The sequence below is a fragment of the Phaethon lepturus genome, unplaced genomic scaffold, assembly GCF_000687285.1.
Source record: "Phaethon lepturus isolate BGI_N335 unplaced genomic scaffold, ASM68728v1 scaffold48917, whole genome shotgun sequence".
Lineage (NCBI taxonomy): Eukaryota > Metazoa > Chordata > Aves > Phaethontiformes > Phaethontidae > Phaethon > Phaethon lepturus.
This window is the reverse complement of record NW_010553517.1, coordinates 23,811-40,206: the sequence shown is the minus strand read 5'-3', so window position 1 is coordinate 40,206 and position 16,396 is coordinate 23,811. Positions and strand designations below refer to the sequence as shown.

The 16,396-nt window shown below is 46.9% G+C and overlaps 1 protein-coding gene across 1 annotated transcript in view; it reads left to right on the top strand.

Moving 5' to 3' along the window:
* CCDC64 (coiled-coil domain containing 64) overlaps positions 1-16,396 on the top strand; it is a gene marked incomplete at its 5' end in the record, with an annotated part of 43,065 nt that overhangs the window by 22,799 nt on the left and 3,870 nt on the right. Inside the window, 8 exons of the mRNA XM_010291559.1 lie at positions 4,326-4,442; positions 5,126-5,137; positions 6,518-6,664; positions 7,655-7,834; positions 8,139-8,357; positions 9,483-9,626; positions 12,912-13,042; positions 15,718-15,838. Of these exons, the coding sequence (XP_010289861.1) occupies positions 4,326-4,442; positions 5,126-5,137; positions 6,518-6,664; positions 7,655-7,834; positions 8,139-8,357; positions 9,483-9,626; positions 12,912-13,042; positions 15,718-15,838 (1,071 nt within the window). The remainder of the gene's footprint in view (positions 1-4,325; positions 4,443-5,125; positions 5,138-6,517; positions 6,665-7,654; positions 7,835-8,138; positions 8,358-9,482; positions 9,627-12,911; positions 13,043-15,717; positions 15,839-16,396) is intronic.

Below are 16,396 nucleotides of genomic sequence, written 5' to 3'. Positions count from 1 at the left end.
AGGAATGGGGAGTCCCTTGAACTCAGCTATTAGCAAATTAATAAAAGGGGTAACACACTCTCCTGAGTGTTACAAATTTAACACTAATTAGGACTTCTCTTCCTTAGTTATTTTAGGCAAGAAAATCTTCAATATCCTTTGTTAAATTTGAATCATCTTGTTTGTAGAAGTAAGTCATATGGAAACATTGGTTTCTTCACCCAGTTACCGTCTATTAAACTTTTTCCGTTCTTCTCTTCTTTCTGACATGACTTATAACTGGATATTTTGTATGCAGTTAGTTTTATTTAGCAAATCTTCCCCCAAAAGAGGGTTTTCTTTGAATGAGACTAAGCTTCAAGCCATTTGTTTCTCACAGTCCATCCCAAACGTTTCAAAGATCCCCTCTTCACAGAAGCATCAGTGGTCCAATTTATTTACATCTATTTAATTAATTTATTGCTCGTATATTCCAGATGTTAAACCTCACGGAGTTATTGTAACTTATAAGCTGTATTTTTCTGCCAAATATTTACACAGTTTTGTGTATTTTAGCACTTCAGAATTAATCACCAGAGAAACTTAACAGGTTTACAATGAAAAAAAGCCCTTAATTAGAGCAGAGGCCAAAATGTCCTCCTGCGCTTCCTTTCTTCTTGCATGGCCCAAATCTCATCTAAACCTTGCCTGAAGTCCAGAAAACAAATCTCACAGTTGATTGAATATATCTAATTGTGAATTGATGTCTATGTTTTTGCAGATATATTTCAAACTCTGCCTGGTGGCTGTGTTGGCTAATTTGCCTATACCCAGGAAATTAATTCTTTCTTAACTACTGAGCAAAGCTATGATGTTGGGCGATATATGTCTGCCTTTCCAGAAAGAACATTACTTCTCTCTAGCCAAATCAAAGCATCGCTAAATGATTGACATAACCACAAAAGGTTTTAGCTTTTCATGTTTAGGAAAACACTGATGGGGAGGAGAAAGCACGGCAGTTTGCATAATGAGAGTCGAGCTAGACTGGCTGAAGCAGAAGAAACTCACTTCAATTCAACAAAAGCCATAGCTTATTTGAGCAATAAAGGGAAAATATAGAGAGAAGGTTACCTCTTCTGATGATACGAAGTATAAGAGGATGTCAGAAGTAATCAGTAGTGAGCTCATGGTTTAAAACACACATACACATGCACACATGTACAGCAGTGTGGAGAACCCAAGTAGATGCCATATGAAAATACACCATAAGGCCTGACAAATACTGGACACGGTCGAGGTGGCTTTCCATAAAATAATACAAATCGATGTTAAAATCTAGCCTTTATAATCAATTAGAAAGGGTAGTTTGGCAGCAGTATTAATAGCCTCTGAAACAAATGCAGCATGAAAAGGGGGTTTCCATGACCAGAGCTCAGCTCAGAATACTCTGTCTCATGTCTACGAAAAAACAAATCTGTGCAAAGGTGAAACTAAAGGTATCAGCCATTTCCCTATTTAGAGGAACTGGATGAAGACTTTTCCTCATTCTCCTGTGGAGGAAAGCACATGAAACAGTCACTTCTGTTTACCCCTGTTAATGGCTGGTCAGAGAGAGTATTCTGCATGGTATGAGGCTAAAGAAAGTATTGTTTTTATTTTTCTCTACTGCATGAGATAGGATGTGAATGGTGTACGCTGGGGTGACGCTAACATCCTGTCTGCATTAGGCCCCTTAATGCTAACAATGTGAGTCCTTTCTTCCCTCCATGTGGGCTGTAACTGAGGGAATAAGATGTGTGAGTGTGTAAGCTGAGCAGCAAATAGATAAATTCCAGATGATGATTTAAACCTGATGAATACAAACCTTACAGTCCTGCAAGCAATCTAGTACCAGAAAGGACCTTTGAGGTCAATTCATTTCCCTTCTGTCGTAGGCAGCTCCCTGAAAGAAACTGCATGATAAAGTGATCCAGCTCCATCACAAGATTAATTTTTGCCACCTTTTCGCCTACTGTAATGGTGCAGGAGGAAGACTCCTACTGCAGCTCCTTGGAAATGTGGAAATGTTCCTATTTCCAGCCTCAATATACTCTTATCCAGTTTATTCACACCATTTTTTCTGCTTAAATAGTGCTTCTCCCTTCTGTGTGCTTATCCGTGATGTATTTATAGGGAGGCCTTTCTCAGCATTCATCGCATGAGATAAAACAAGCCATCCTTCTTAGTCTCCTTTCATATAACAGGCTTTCCACGATCTGGATCACCCTTGCAGCCCATCCCTTCACCTACTCCAATCTGAGCATGGGGACCAGAACTAGCAACAGCAGCTATATATTGTCTTACCAGGGATTTTTACAATGCCATTAACACTCCTTTGTTTCTTACTGCTATATTGTATACTTACACTGTCTGTACATAGAATTGCTTAGCATATAAATTATGTTATACAGTTAACCATCAAATACTGGTGTGTCATCTCATCCGGTACCACTTGTGCTCCTTGAGAATGTGGTCAGCATCTTGCAGGCAAAATCCTTCGGTGCTTTTAATCTGCTACTTTTTCATCCTTGATTGCTCCTGAGGAGTATTTCAGCATGAAGATGTTTCAGCAGTCTTTACAGAAGCAAGTGAATCATTAAAAAAAGCACAATCTGTCCATCTTCTTTAATGTCACAAATTAATAGCTGCTCAGGATGCTTTGAAATCTATAGCTGCTTAAGGGAAGAAAAATAACCAACCTCTTCCTATAGTGCTGTGCTATCACTATATTTTGTGTACTCTGCTTGTGCAAGAAAGATTTATTAAGTAAGTGCAGTGAGGGCAATACGCAAAGACCTCTGATGTGAGGCTTTAAAGAAGGGGAAAAGACCAGTTATGCTAATCCAGGATAAGAGGGGAAATAAAAAACAATCAGTAGACAAGATTATTTCTTATTGTTGGAAACCATTTCTCATTCCAGAAGCTAATGGTCAGAGCCTGGCTGATTTTGCTGGCTGCGTTTCTGTCTTCTGCTGCCCCTGCAAGAAAGCAGTGTTAGGGGCAACCAGTTTCCTCCACTTGATGGAGCTGGAACAGGCTTTTACCTCTTGCTTTTGATTTGGATTATCTTGCTGCAGACTGTGCAAAATAAGGGACCATTTTTAAAAGAGGGTAGTGTTGCTTTTGTGGGCAGCCTTAGGCTGTGCTCATTCCTCAGGTCACAAGCTGCTACAGCAAACTCATTGCACCCTTTGGTGGACCTGCTGCCTTGGGCTCCCTGACAGCCAGAGCAGCCTGAGTCAAATCCTGACCCACGTTTGCCAGACATAAGGATGCACTCCCAAACCTGCCCACAGCTGCTGACCCCAATGCGGGTTTTCTCCTCTTGCCCCCATCCCTCCCTCCTACCTCACCTCCCTCAGGCATTGTGGTCGCTGATGGCATTTGCTGTTGGACATACAACTCTGTCTGTGCTCTGAGCAGGATGGCAATGCCGCCTCTTGAGGGGGAACAATTCACTTCCAGCTAATCTGCGGAGAGGGAGGTCTGTGCCTAAGTGTAATGGAACCTGATGGAGGCTAATTAAATAGAAAACCATCCATTTGTGCTGTCTCATTAAGGATTTGTCATAAACACCTTATGTTCTCTTACAAGCCTAAACAAGTGCGTTCACCATGTGAAAATCAGCCATAAAACTGTCTGGAGAGTAGTTAACATGTCTAAACTGTCATTTATATGGGCTGTCTGAAGCCTGGATCCTGCAGGTAGGAATGGCCTTTCCACTGTCCTCAAACCACCCTGGAAAAATGGGGCATCCCTCCTTCGAAATGGTAAAGAGGGCCAAGCCCAGCGATCCTGTACTGACAGTAATGTGGAGCGGATGCTTCTCCGTCTGGCCCTGATGGAAGCCAGAAATCAGAGGCAAAGAGCACTTGTTATTTTAGAGCTGTGCCAAAGATGTTCAGAGGTTTACAAACTATAAATCTAATAGTAGTGTTTCTTGGGGGCTATGGAGATTGGCTCCCCTCACCTTTGTGAGTGGCCTGATCTCCTCCTCAACCCCAACTAGGCTACTGTTTTTGAGGAAAACTGAATTTCCTGTAGGGCACAGGAGCCATCATGCTATTTTGCAATGGAAGTTATGTGCCGTGTCCCCCTTGGCTGCCCCAAGGGAAAAATCAACGTGGTCTAAATGGCTGCTCTCCTCAACGTCTGTCCAGGATGTGCTTTTCCCTCACCCAAACTGTGCAGGCTTCAGAGTTTCTGCCAAAACTAGGGCTTGTGCAGAAGTCATATCAGGGCAGATCTTCCCATGGGCAGGAGGAGATAACTGCTTTCCATCTATGGGATGACCCCCTGGGGTAACACCAGCTGGTGTCTCCTTGCAGGCATCGGAGGTGGAGCGGCAGCTCTCCCTGCAGGTCCACACCCTCCGGGAGGACTTTCGGGAGAAGAACTCCTCCAGCAGCCAACACATCGTGCGTCTTGAGAGCCTCCAGGCCGAGGTGAGTCACCTGCGCTCGGCCTCACTCCTTCACAAGAGGACCACGGTTGTTTTAACTTGTATAACAAACCCCTCTGAGTAAACAAAACCTGCTGCTTGGAGCAAACAGAGAGAAGGATGGTAGCTGTGGGCAAAGGACTCCTCCTTTGTGAGAATATTTGCTGCAGTGCAGGACTGGCTGGGGTGGCACGGGCCAGCTTCCTTTGCTGCCCCAGCCACAAGCACGCCTGCAAAATGAACAGATGAGAAGGACCCTCCAGGAGCTAAACCATGGCTGTGCTACTGCAGGGCTGCTGCCCACTACAGGCTAAACTCTGGGGCATGGTGGGAAGGTCTGCAAGGGTTTTTTTCTGTTCCTCATGCTTGCAAAGAAAGCAGCAATCCTCTCCTGCCTCTCAGCCGTGCACATGGGAAAGCAGGGATCCCCTGCCTGTTTTAGCTCTGGAATGATACTTCCTTCCTTCCTCTTCCCTTCCCTGATGTGGGTCACTGGGGACCATATAGGCAGGAACTAAATGGGTAGAAGATGTCCATCTCTACTACCCAATCACTTTTTTTTTAATTTATTTATAAGCTGTCCAGAAGAGCTTTTCCTAAAATCTCTCAATTTCTTCTTTTCTCCCGCTCCCACCTGCTCCCTGCTGGTCCCTCGCCTTTTCTTCCCCTCCCCTTGGTGTGGAGCAGCAGGTCCTTGAAGTAAGTATGGAGGCTCGGAAAGGGCCTGCCCGCGCGTGCATCGCTGTTACCGTGCATGCCTGTCACTGTGCATGCCTCACCTTGCCTCCTCACCTCCTTCCTGTCTCTTGCTTTCCAAATCCCTTTCCCCCTGTGCCCTTCCCATGTCCCAGGGCCCATGGCAGAGTGATGCTTTTTGTGTTATACGGTCATTCACAGGGTGTCTGTTACTGGTTTGTATACCAAATATGAAGTCGATACAATCTCTGGATTACACCTCTTATTTTTCTTGCACCCCTTTTCTCCAGCCCACGCAAATCATGGTGGTGGTGGGAAGTGACACCTCAGAAACGATTAGTCACCTGAAGAGCAGCTTTCTAGTACCTACAGCAGCCTTTACCCTGCAGAAATAGCAAGTCCACACATTTTGCTAATATTCCTTCGTGCAGCCAAATCTTTCCAGCAACCTGGAAAGCAGCAAAGAGACAAGTTCCCAAAGAGGCCAAGAAAGCAGTGGGAAGTTGCTGAATTTGTCTGTGGTCCATGAATTGAAAGGAGGCCATAGGGAATATTTAGGGTTATACTGGACTGGTAAATGGCATACGTGAGCTGCAGGACCGAGTCCTTATCCTGGAGAGACAAAGCCACGTGTGTAATAATCTGGGGAAAGGCTCTTTTTTCTTGGTTAAAGAAGAAGTGACCTTGGCTAGTGCTGATTCATCCTGTGCACTGTTCCCAGCTAACTGAGTCACAGAGGTTTTCCTTGGCACATTGTCCCTCCACCTGAAATCACTGCCCTTGACAATTAAAAGAAGTGAACCAATTTTAAAGACGACTGATCACTGGGAGTCTAAAAATAAGCATGGCATAGAAAGGAGTCTCCACAAGTAAAAAGACAGAAAACCCCCTGGTGAGAACCTGGCGAACGTGCAGCAATGAAGAAAAGCACATGGGCAGTGCTGTGGCACAGCCCTGCGGGGAGCAGGATCCCGCAGGCTCACCCTGTGGTCTTCAGCACCCATACAGCAGAAAATGCCTACTCAGGGTCCAGCCAGGAAAAGTAACTAATTTCGCCCAGTCTTGCAAATTTTAAGGTACAAGGCGTGGGCTGTTTGGACATTTCTGCCTGCTCCCTGGGCTCCTGCCAATGCACACCCAGCCCCTTTGGAGCTGCCGCTGCAGCCTGGGGAAGTAGGAGTTTCCTTTCAGAGCCTTCCTAAGCTTTAAACCACACAGAGATACAGTTTCTCTCATACAGGTACAGAATACTTTGTGCATACTTTTGAATACAGTGCATACTTTTGCTTTTTGCTGTTTCATTTCTCTCTTGGGAATGTGATTTCCCTCCCCTCTGCTCCCTGGAAAATGTGGGGTCTGACACCGCCTCTCTTTCCTCTGCAGATCAAAATGCTGACGGACAGAAAGCGGGAGCTGGAGCATCGCCTTAGTGCCATGATGGAGGAGAACGACCTGCTCCAGGGAACTGTGGAGGAGCTGCAGGACCGAGTCCTCATCCTGGAGAAACAAAGCCATGACAAGGACTTGCAGGTGAGGAGGCAGCAATGGGACAGGGAAGAGGGAGGAAATGGAGTAAAAGATGTGGTTTGGCGTAAAATTGACCAGGAAGATAATCAGGAACTGGGAGACAAAACAACTGGAAGAATAAAATGGCTCATGTAAACATGGCAGCAAGCAAGGTCCTGGGTGTTCCTCATCAGGACAGATAACAGGAGCCGTGATCTTGACAGCAAAGAGCAGCTTGGGAGGGAGATCTGAGCAAGGGAGCGGGACAGGGTGCTGAGGAAATGAGGTAAATGTAAAAAGAAGCAGAGAACTTTGGTTGCAGTTCAGTTTACTTGATTTTTTAATAGTAGCATTGGCTTCAGAAGGGGCTTCTTTAGACCCTGCTGTCGCAGACGGCAGTAACTGGCCTCATAGCTCTCACTGCTCAGATGGTTTCCCAACAAGCCCCAGGGTGTTTGCAGTTGTGTGTCACCAAACATCACTCCCCAGAGAATAAGCTGGCACCTCTGTGGCTTCAGGCATCTTAGTTGAGAGCAAGATTTTTACATTTCTCTTCTGTGGGTTGACGACTCTCCAAAACAGCCCTGAATCTTTTTTTCCCTTTTTTTAAATAGATGTTTGTATTTATATATGTGTATAGCTTTTTTAAAAACCTGTCTATATTACTTTTCTTTTTGGATTCACTTCCTGCTGTGTTGTTTTCAGCAAATTTTTTTACCTGAGTCCCAACTTCTTCACAATGTTCCTCATTTTAGTGCTGATTAACCTGCTATTTTTAACTTTCAGGATATTCTGGAGTCTAAACAGTGTCTAATGACATTTGGAGATTATTAAGCTCCAATAAACAGCAATACCAGTCAAGAGTACTTTCCTCCTGGCTGGAAATCCTCTTTCGTGAAACCCATTCCTCCCTCAGCTCCTTCACAAACCAAGATACTCATCCAGTCCATATCACCTTCACTAATAATTTTTTTTTCCTGCTTCCTTGACAAACTCCTTGATTTTCTTTGCAAGCTGCACCAAAGCCAGCTGGAGCTCCAAGAGGTGCGGCTGTCCTACCGGCAGCTGCAGGGGAAGGTAGAAGAGCTCAGTGAGGAGAGAAGTCTCCAAAATTTCAACACAACCAGCACGTCCCTGCTGTCTGAGATAGAGCAGAGCATGGAGGCAGAGGAACTGGAACAAGAACGAGAACAGGTATTTGCCCTCCACCCCCTGGGAAAGCCCATGGACCTCTGTGACCAGCTCCAGAAGGAGAGGGAGTTTAATGCATTTGATGTGGATTTGGAGATGAAAAAGGGACAGACAATTGGGGTTGTGGTCCCAGGTATCAACACCCTTTTAACCATATGAAAGTAAATCTCTGCCTCCGTTTCAAAACCAACATAGCAAGCTAGCCAAATATTTGTGAGGTTGGGCAATTACATGCCTCACTTCACCATGGAAGGAGGATCTCCGTGGCCTTGATGTCCCAGGCTAATGTCAGGCTCTCTTGTTCCAGCTGAGGTTGCAGCTCTGGGAAGCATATTGCCAAGTGCGGTATCTCTGCTCCCATCTCAGAGGAAATGACAGCGCAGACTCAGCAGTCTCTACAGACTCCTCCATGGATGAGTCTTCAGAAACCTCATCAGCCAAAGACGTCCCAGCCGGCAGCCTACGGGCAGCTCTCAGTGAGCTGAAAAGACTGATACAAAATGGGCTGGATGGGGCTGACTCCACGGTAAGTTGGTGGCACAGGGAGACCTTGGCTTGTGCATGTCCCCTTGCCCAGGTGACAGCTTGCTGCAGGTTCCTGCTGGATTCAGAAGTCCCCAGTCTCCGAGAAAACCTCTGTGGCCCACAGAGATGGGCTGTCACAGTGCACAGCCTGCTCCACATGTCTCAAACACTCAGCCAAGAGCCAAACCAGCACATGGGGTTTTGACTTGCAGCGGTCAGACTGCAAACATAAATTTCAAGCTCGTGCAACTGTCATTGGTTTGGGAATCATTCCAGAAAATTAAAGTAGGCTTTCTTGGAGATTTACAGTAAGTTAGAGTTTCAACAGAGAAATATTGCAGACTGTCTTATACACCACAGTTCAGTTATTTCTCCTAGGACTTTCCCAACCTTGCTTGTTAACAATAGTATGACAAAAACTTCATAACATTCTGCCCCTACAAGTTGACAGTGGGTACAAATGTCTTGGCAAGAGCTGCCAGACTCAAATTAATTGACAGGTGAAGGGTTTCGCTGTCTGTGGGGTATGGCCCAGGGTCTGCTGGGGAGAAGGGGGTGGCATGGAGGACCACTCAGCATCCAGCAGAGTGCAGAATTATGAGAAAACATCTCACTTCTTGCAATGGCTCAAATCAGGCCTATTTCCATCACCCACAAGCTGGTTGCATTGCCAGTATGACTTATTTGAGATGCCATGGTGAGGAAGATAGTGCAGACCCACATGGGAATACTCACCCTCCTCGTTTCAGTACCTGTAGCAGCTGGTAAGAAGGCTGAGCATAGAGATGAAATTGTATTTGTTAAATAAAAAACAGAGTCCTGCAAAAGGTCTACAAACATGGAGACTATAGCCATACATTACCAGGTGGTCAGTGGGTCTCTGTAAATTTGTTTTATGCTAAGGTGAGAATATGTCTGCATGCTCTTTTTATCATGTGTAGAAGCATTACCCTTGGCTGGGCATGTTTCCACTGTGGAGGTATATGGGAACAAAACTGAAACTCTAACAAAGTCACATTCACACTTTCTTCTTGTTTAGTACCCCCCATCCCAAACCAGTATCAAAGTAATGCAATTGCCTTTTTTAAAGTGAAATCTGAGCAAGAGATTTCTCTCCCGCTCTCAGAGCTCTCGACGAAGTGACGACGACACCTTAGAGGAACAGATCAGGCGAACAAGTGAGGATTCACGAGCCCTGAGGGAATTAATGGAGGGAGAACGGGGGAAACTGAGGCAGAGTTTGGAGGAGCTGCAGCGACTGCACAGCCAGGTTAGCAATTCCCACACTTTACATGTGGTCTTGTAACACCAGTGTTCATCCACCAAGACATGCCTTCCGTAGAAGACATCAACATGATAAATAATGGCCAGGAGGATTTGGACCAAAACCAGTTATCGTTCGATGAGGGAGACTCTGTTAAACCCACTGCAGAGGCTTCATGCAGTTAGGATCAGAGTTTTTGACAAGTTGTCTGCGGCCCATCCCAGACATCGTCTCAAGCAGCCAAACTTCCTTTAAACCTTTCCCCAATCTGCTTTTCAACCAATCTGTCTCGCTTAAATTCTTCTCAGCAGAAGACCCCAAAGTACAAGGCTGCTTGTACTGGAAACCCATAGGTATCCAGTCTGACCCATCTTGCTTGCACTAAGCCCTTGTAAAGGGCTTATATGCAACTGCTGGATCAACAAAACAGTGCTGCTCTGCTGTGCATGGTGCAAGGTTCGCCCCCTTCCACAGCAACATCACAAAACCCTCATCAATGCACACCCAGAGAGTCTTAATCATGGCCAGCCTGGCACCAGGCAGTACCCCAGGGCCAACAGGGACCAGCTAAGGCTAAGACAATCTCAGCAGAATGAATGATCCAACCCAGAAACCAACACCACACCCAAAGCACAGAATCACACTGCATCTGCACTGAATGTAGCATCATCTGTATCTGAGGTCCTATGCCAAAAGCAGCAAAAGGAGTCAGGCACTCAAGGAGATGCTCTGCAATCCCTATCTCTATGGGACAAGCCTCCAAACGTGGGAGGGAATCTGGAGGCTGCAGAAGAAGCAGCCTTTAGCACAGCTGCTTGTGCAGCACCAACAGCATTGGAGCAGGGACTGGGATTAACGCCCTTGGCTGGTGTTGCCAGCAGTGCTGTGTCACCCTTTCACTGTATTCCTTCGGAGAAGAGAAAAGAAAACACATCCTTGTTCAGAAAGTCAGCACAACCTGGGGATTGACAGCCTTTTGTAGGGCTATGGGAGCTCCCACCATGTGGATGAAGAACAAAGAATGAGAGCATCATTAAATACCCCTGGCAGTGACGGCTGCATGTATACAAGGATGGGAAATAGTCTTGCTGAAAAAGCAACTGATTCAAGACAGACTGCAGCAAGGGAGCAGCCCTGGCACCATCCTTCCCCGAGGACTGTTCCTCTCAGCAATGAGGCCACCACGAGATACCTTTGAGGGTCCAAACTTCTGCCCCCAGCAAGACATGAGCCCAGGTGTTCCTCTGGCCATGCTGCCATAGTCCTGTGCATCACCCAGAGGTTCCCCTCACCCTTAAACACACCTGAGGTGGAGGAGACAAGGATTTGATCACTGCAACTTGGCTATGCTGATAGAGACCATCAGAGGCTTAGTCACAGATTTTGAGCGACCATCCGTACACCAGCCTGCTTGTCTGGATGCAGCACCTCCTTATGCATGAGGCCTTGACAGGACACCAGGAGGGAGCAGCACTTGGTTGTTCTTTGCTCTGGCCAGTCTCCACAAATTCCCCAGCCAAGAAGGACCAGAGGACCCACCCTGGACCGCAAGACTGCACCTCCATCTCTGCTTTTAGGGGTCTCCGACTACCAAAGGTCTGAATATTTAGGAAGCAAAGGGAAGACTGCAGTTCTACTTTCTTCTCACACCTCTGTGTTATATGGAGAAAGATGGGGCATAACTACAAATGCATCAGACTGCTCTTGAAGCGCTCCAGCCTCACACAGCAAGTACATGTCTCCTGCAGCTTTTGCCCATAACCCAGCCTCGCACTTGTTCAAGGTTAATAATTATTCTCACCTCCCGTAGAAGAGACAATGTTGTCTTCAGTTCAGTACTAAAGAAAATCAATGAACAGAAAATGCACAGAAACTCTGGTCCATCCGCAGCAGCCGTGCTGTGTGGCCTCTGCATCGCTCTGTGCTGTCACTGGTACTGATACAATGAAAGGGGAACTTCTCCTAAACAGCTTTTTGGGACCTTGCAGCACCACACACATTCATTGCTCCTGCCTGAGAGCACGGTGAGCTGGTGGAGCCAGGAATTGCCTTTGTCTATACTGGAAAGTGGTTTCACACCTTCTGCCTGGTCCATTTCCTCCCTCTGTGGCATCCCATTCTTACCTGAAAAACAGACAAAAACAGTTAAAACCCCAAACCTATCCCCAAACACCGTTTTCTGGGGCCTCTCAATCCACTGTGCTCTGGGATTTCAGCAGAAGTGCTCAACACCTTTCACGTAGCTCCCACCTCTGCTCTCCATCACATCATGGCGCTGAGGTGTATCCCATGCTGTGCTGCGGCAGGGCACAGCTCGAGTAGAGCTCCCCACTTCCCTGGCAGCCCCAGCACGCAGTGGGGAGCCTCTGCACACAGACCGGGCGTGTTCGCACCCTCCTCCCCGCAACCCAGCCATGCTGCACTAACAGCAGATCCTCCCACGCTGTTGATGTGATGAACCCTTTTTGACTGTCTGCCCTCTATTTAAAGATTTCTTTGAGGACTCAGGCAGTACTGAGCTGCATTTAGAGAAAGGAGGGGGGTCAAATGCTAGAAAGGTTTCCAGGTGGTGGAGTAGCGTAACAGAGCATGTGTGTGCCCTACAAAGAAGTTAAACATGTATGAAACATTGCAAAGCTGTGCTAATGCAATCCCTACATGATTTCACACCCTATTAACTCACTCTGCACAGGACCAGAACGATAGATCATTTCTCAGACTATTTAAGACTCTGCACATATTTTAAAGTCTAATTAAAATTGTAAGACGTGCCAGTAACACCTTCCATGGCGTGAAAAGGAATTTTCACATCCTTTGTCTGCAGCTTCATACTACTTCAAGAGACATAGCCCCCCCCCCCAATCTTATTTGCTGCTAAATGTGTTTGTAGTAATTTAACCCTGGAAAGCTCAGAATACAACAGGCAGACTCAGCATGCACAAGACAAACCGCTCGGAGAGAGGCAATATTTCGGTGCTGATGCCATAGTGGGTATAAACCCATTGGGACAGCAAAGTGGCAGGCAGGTCCTGCCCTGCACAGCTCACAGCTTTCAGTGCTGCTACTGCATGTTACTGAGGCCATCCTGGTGGCCCATCTTGCTCAGACTGGCACTGGCACATTTCATGAGGGGTTGCACTAGCACTAACAGCCCCCTCCCAGCAGACACAGCTTCTTCTACAAGCAGGGGAGCTCAGCCTCCAGGTTGGCCCATGTGGGGAGTTTTTTCCCCCCAATCATGGTGAATTTGTCCAAGCAACCCTGGGTTTCATGCCCTCCCTCTGCCCACAGGTCACACTGCTGAGCGTAGAAATGACGACGCTGAAGGAGGAACGGGACCGGCTGCGAGGTGCTGCTGAAGATAAGGAAACAAATGAACGGCTCCTGCAGGCCATCAGGGACCGAGATGAGGCCATTGCCAAGTAAGTGGCATGAACAGCCAAAGCCAGGCTGGGTTAGCAGTTATGGAACACCCTAGCAGGAGATGCCTCCAGGGTGGGTTTTTCCCACCCTCCATGCTCCATAGCTGTTACAAAGTGATGGAGTGAGCCTCGGCTTTGCTGGCGTTGAGAAATGCTGCCAGAAGCTTGGGAGCAGGGCAGGAGATGCCAATTTCCAGAGCTGCCTCATGACAGGTTTGGGGGCATTTAGGAGGATGCTGTGAACAATGTTTTTGCCGTCCCTAGTGCTTGTCTGAGCCACAGCACTGAGGAGAGGACTTCAGAGAACTGAACGGAAACACTAGGTCTGCCTTATTTGTCACATTTTTCTTCCTTTGCTTTTCCAGACACACAACCCTGCTTTCCTGCCCATTGCCATTACAGCCCTGCTTGGGCTTCTTCCCTAAACCATTTCTCTGGTCACTCACTCTCCTTTCCTGTTCCAAGGTCTTTTTTGCATCTCCAGTCCTGTCATTCTCTATTACTCCTTTCAGGATTCTCCCACTGTTTTGACTCTTATTTTCCCCATCATCCTTGCAGACCTAGCAGCTTTGCTACCCTGTACCCCACACCACCCTTCCCCAGCTCCGTGCTTGGGCTTTCCACACTGCCACAAGCACTCTTTGCCCCGAGGAGAGGGGCAGAAACATTCATCCACCTGTGCTCTAGGTAGAAAGGATACATCTGATAATCTCTTCAATAAGCAGATGGGCCAGGGCACCACCAGTTCATCTCCTTACGGAAATGCTTAATATTCAGCAAATGGAGGAGCACGAGAGCATTGCACCTCTGAGGATGTGGGGAGATAAATCAGCATGGACAATCCCTTCATCTTTTTTTTCAGTGACCCTATCATCTGTGCTGCTCTTGCCTGGGTAGCCGGCTGTGAAATTCCCATCGCTGTCCTCTGTAACACCCCCATCTGTTGGCAAAAATCAGGAGCATCCCAGCTGCACTGCCGGGTGCAAAGAGGTGGTTCTGACATTTCCAGTGCGTGTGGGTTGCTGGTTCTGCTGTGGCTATGGCAACGCGTTGCTGCCACGATAAATCCCCCGGTAATATCCAAGCAGCAATGGGAAGCTTCACAACAAAAGGCTATTTAAGGTGCTTGGACCCACAGCCAGGAGTGGAAGGGTACAGCTTCTCCACAGCAGTTAATGACCCTGCTGGGACAAAGCACTAATATTTACGGCTGATTGTCCTGCGTCGGCAGGAGCCCAGAGAAAGGGGGATGTGACAAGTGTGCACGGGTGAGTGGCGGGTGATTAATGAGCAAAAAGTAGCTGCAAGTGAAAGCAGACAAGAGCATCTTTTTGCTAGGAATGAAAGCGTCCCTCCACAACTGAGCAGGCTGCTCCCGGGCAGCGAGCCGCCTGGGAGGCTTGTGATATGCTTCCCACCTCGCACCTCAAGGGATAAGACATTTTTCTTGAAGCCCTCCCCAAAAAAAGCCCTAACTCTGAACAGAAAGAAAATCACTGCCTGAGGCAGACATCTGGCCTGAAAAATTTTTAGCTTGAAGGTGAAGTTTGGCAACATGGGAAGCAACAGGAAAATAGGATCCTATAATAGGAGGTGTTAAGCAACCACTACCTGGAATATAAACACAAATTCCCAAATTGCTCTTCTACAGGGGAGCACAAGGGAGCTATTAGGAGGCGATGAATTAGCTACAGTTAATAAGATGCAATTATTTCTCCCAGAAAATGTTTGCAAGGAAAGATGGTTCCCAGCAAGTCATGTTATGGTTTCCCATCACACAGCAGTTAATTGAAAAACTTCAGGTTTGTGCTCGCCTGTGTGCTCCCAGCACAGTGAGCAGCATTTCCTGGCTTGGGAAGCTTAGGAAATTGCTCCTTTTTAGACAACTCCTTTCCACTAGCCAGTAGCAGCTGGAACATCTCAGCCACTGAGCACTCAGAGCCCTTTGGGCAACCTTGGCCATGGCATCACATGCCCAGTGGCCAACACACGCCTGGAAAGAAACACAGCAGTGGTGTTCCCAAGGGCCAGCACAACCCCATTGAAATTGGGAGCTTTCCTTAAAGCATAGTATTTAATTCAAACAATTTTAACGGTTTGTCATTCTTAAAAAGCATGTGCTGTGATAAACTTTTTTCCTTCATTTCTTCCTTCCTTCATTCCAAGTCCCATCTTCAGAAACTGAAAGAAGACTTGTACTCTTTAGGGGGTGTGGTTTGTTTTATATTGCAACTTATTGATCAAGTAATCAGAAACAGATCATTTAGTTTTTAGCACATACCATTTCCTTTCCTACACATTAGTAAATAGAAGAAAAGGAAAAAATATTTATATGTAGATTCTACCTCATTTTAGATCTTCATTTTTAATGGCAGATCCTGCACGTTATCCAGGCACACTGTATTAGCTTACACAACAGTGTATCTGAATACCTTTTTCCATTCTTCACAGTGTGCTTACCAGAAATCTACTGCATTTATAGTAATGATCTCTACAATTCTATAAAACTCTCCAGATGAATAGATTGTCCAGAATACAACAGAGATGAACAGCTTAGGAATTGGGGACTTGCCACTGAAACAAATTGTTGACTTCTCCTCAAGGATATGTTTAAGACTTCCTTTAAAAAAAAAAAAGAAAAAGTCACATGTCCCAGTTTCTTGCTCTCCCTCCAGGAAGAACGCGGTGGAGGTGGAGCTGGCCAAGTGCAAGATCGACATGATGTCCCTCAACAGCCAGCTGCTGGATGCCATCCAGCAGAAGGTGAACCTCTCGCAGCAGCTGGAGGCCTGGCAGGTGAGCAGCCCCCCATCACCGCAGGGCAGGGTCTGGGTGGCACACAGCTCAGGAGGCTCCTTTGGGTGACTTTTCCCCCCCTCCTGGTGGGTTTGCTGTGTTCTCAGCCTGAGCGACCACAGATAGGAACATTCGCTCTCAGCTCTGGAGGGGACAGTGATGCAGTGGTGCTCAGGGGGGTGAAACATAGCCCTCCCCCGCTCAAAGCCTTTCAGCTGTGAGTTGTTAATTAATTATACAGGAACACCCATTTAAAATGGAGAAACAAACTGTATCTCATGCTGCATGCAGTGTTGATAACACACACTTTGCAGAGTAACCTGCTGCAGCCTGGGAAGGAGTCCATGCGAGAGATGTCCCTGGGCAAGGCACAGGCCTGGGGCCATGTGGGCACAGCATGTCCTTGCATTTCCATAATGGAGCATAAAGGTGGGAGGCAGAGAGGCTGTGGCCATTATTTTGCAGTATAGCTGCACTGTTTTCATCAGCTCAGAAGATCTGTCAAGACCGAGAAGCTGAAATCCCAGCTCTCCACCAAGGTAAAAAAACCCAAACCCA